Genomic DNA, 3,001 nt, shown 5'->3' on the forward strand with positions numbered 1-3,001 from the left:
AATAGTTTGAATATACTAGGCTAAATAAAGCATCAATATTAATGTTTAAGGTGATGGAAATGTTACTCTGATCAGTATATTATACTGCCCACTGCCCGCTTGAAGTGTCACCTTGTGTATGTACAATTAAAATAAGAATTTAAGAATCACAGCTTGAGACTTAAAAACATTAACATTGATGTTGTCTCTTAACATGATTGCTAGAACATTAACATTGTGTAGGCACCTTGCATTAAATTTCTATTGGACATTGCTCTGGTATGATAAAAGGTGGGATCTGGTATGCAAACCCCTTTCAGCAGTATAATCCTTGAAGCCAGTATACCTGTCTAGCAAACAGGCATATTTCCAAAGAACAGGAAAACATAAAGTTTTGCAGGTGCAGAAACTGATTATAGATGAAAGTTAGGATCCAGTTTCATTTACCTCATTCTGAGGATGTAGAATGTGGGAGGTTGGTTGGTCAATTTGCTGAAGCAAGTTGCCTCATTTTGGGTGGTGTCATATATTATTTCTTAGCTGGGATCCAGAATGAGAATAAGAAAAACACTTAGAAACTTTCCTTCCTTACCATCTTAGCCATCGAGCTCTGGGTTGCTGATAGTGACAATGTGATAGGAGCTTTCTCTGGGCCTCTCTGGATCACCATTCCTGGCTAAGAGGAGGAGGATTGAAGTGAAGCCTTTCTTCACTCCCAGGGCCATGAAGTAGAGCTGCTGCCGAACCTCCCTCTGCCAATAGGCATAGATGAGTGGGTTGAGCAGGGAGTTGACAACTCCGAGGAGCCACAGGTACTTTTCCAGCACTTGGTAGAGGCAGCATTTCTGGCAGACCACCTGCACAATACCAGTGATGAGAAAAGGAGACCAGGACAGAGTGAAGCTCCCAATGAGAATAGACACAGTACGGACAGCCTTGAAGTCACTGACAGGCCGTGGGGGCCGGTAAGCTCCAGCCGTTGCTCCTGCATGTTCCATCTTTCGGATCTGCTGGCTGTGCACAGAGGCAATCTTGAGCATGTCACAGTAGAAGAAGACAAAGAGGAGCACAGCTGGGAAGAAGCCAGCGCAGGAGAGGGTCAACACAAACCTTGGGTGAAACACAGCAAAGAAGCTGCAGGGCCCATGGTAGGTGGTCTGCTGGAATATGGAGACTCCGAGTGGGAGGAAGCCGATAACGTAAGATAGCAACCACAGTCCTGCAATGCATGCCCCGGCCACAAACCCGTTCATGATCTGGAAGTAACGGAGGGGCTGTTTAATGGCAAGGTATCTGTCAAAGGCAATCAGCATGACCGTGAGGACGGAGGCAGCTGCAGAAGAAGTGACAAATGCCATCCGAAGGCTGCACATGGTCTTCTGTGTATGCTGAACAGAGCTGGAGAGCTGGTCTGTAACTAGACCAGAGATAGCCACACCAATCAAGGTATCAGCCACAGCCAGATTCAAAGTGAAGCAAAGACCAACACCATCATTCTTGTAGATTGATAGCAGCATAGCCACGACCACTAGTACATTAACAGCAATGATGAGGACGGTCAGGACAGCAAGGATCACTCCAAATGAGAAAGATGACTCCATGGCTTGAGGTAGCAGGACTTCCACTTAGAAGGGCATGCTGGATCTCGAGCTCCAATTCTCATGGGACAGGATAAGGTGTGCTGTAGGTTTAGAGCTCCAGCACAGTTCTGGCCATTACTGGCAGTACAGCCTGGCAGCATGCCATCTTTGGGTTCCTGATGTCATTAGGATTACTCATCTTCTCCTTTTCAGTCCTCAGCCTCCTGCTTTTCTAGCTTTCTGAAGGCAGCAATCTCTGAGCAAATCTGTCCTGGTCCGTGAGCTAGTCCCTCCCCCTCTACCATCCAAGTTACTAGACAACTTCCAAGTACCTGGTACACACTGTCCATTGGAACCCCCTCCCTTCATTGACACTTCAAGGGCTATGAAGGGATAGGGACCTTCATCAAGGCTTCCTGTCTGACAGAGATCTAATTGACTCTAATCATACTTTTCTCCCTCCATAGCTTCATATTAAACTTTGATTTCTTCCTAAGATTCAAGTGCTAGATTAGTAACTAATCTCAGCTTAATTAAACATTTGCTTAATAAATAATTCTCACTATTATGATTGCTTTTAATCAAGCAAAATGATCATAATCAGTTGAAGTGAGAAGAGAGATAAGGTATTTGAGGGGCTAAGCATCCTTTTAGGAGTGTTACCACACATTTAAGCTATTTTTTTATTCCCAGCACTTCTAAGGCCAATTCTGTCAAACAGGACGCACACCTTCCCTGTTTCTTATCCCTTGGATGCCAATTCATTGATTCAGAAGGACAGTAAAGACAAGGCAAAGAATAGTTAATAGCTTCTATTTGGTTTAGAAGTGAGCCAATTTCCATTTCTAATTGTTTCACGGGTACAGTGGTTGGTAACTGTTTCCATACTATGTTTCTGGTCAGTAAGTAATGGCTGGCAGGCTTGTTTCTTTCATCCTGTTGACCTGAGATCATCTCCGAGAAGAGATGAGTTCAGCATTTGGCAGTGGAATTTTCCAGGGATGGAGCTCATGGGAGTTAGGTCAAAGGGTGAGAGAGTTGCCAAAGCAGATGAGATGAGGACAGAGAGGCCAGCTGTGGAAGTCACTCCACTTTAGGTTGTATATCCATTTACTCGGGTACATTATAACTAACCTTTTGCCTCCCTGCTGTTCTCATCTTGGATACCAAGAAGAGAGGGGTGGGAAGAAGAGTGGTTAGAAGCTATTTACTCAATCCAGGTGAAAGCACAAATGGGAAAGGTTAGTGTTTTAAGTAGAGAGTGGAGAGCAAGGTGCAGAGTAGGAGCAAACATCAGGATGTTTTGACAGTTGGAGAGGGCTTTGGGCAGATGTCTTTCCTAGCAAGGCTCAGAAAAGCCTGTGTCATGGGGGCTTGGTATTTTAATCTTTGATACCTTCATTTAGGATGCTGATTTGAATCTGGCCTAATCCTATACCAGG

At 44.6% G+C, this 3,001-nt stretch overlaps 1 protein-coding gene across 1 annotated transcript; it reads right to left on the reverse strand.

Annotated features, from left to right (window-relative positions):
- Positions 1–575: 575 nt before the first annotated feature.
- On the reverse strand, positions 576–1,580 carry Gpr119 (G protein-coupled receptor 119). Its single transcript, XM_013118239.1, has one exon. It carries the CDS (start codon positions 1,578–1,580, stop codon positions 576–578), a length of 1,005 nt encoding a protein of 334 aa, XP_012973693.1.
- Between the last annotated feature and the right edge of the window lie 1,421 nt (positions 1,581–3,001).

Source organism: Mesocricetus auratus, unplaced genomic scaffold (genome assembly GCF_017639785.1).
Source record: "Mesocricetus auratus isolate SY011 unplaced genomic scaffold, BCM_Maur_2.0 Super-Scaffold_100003, whole genome shotgun sequence".
NCBI lineage: Eukaryota > Metazoa > Chordata > Mammalia > Rodentia > Cricetidae > Mesocricetus > Mesocricetus auratus.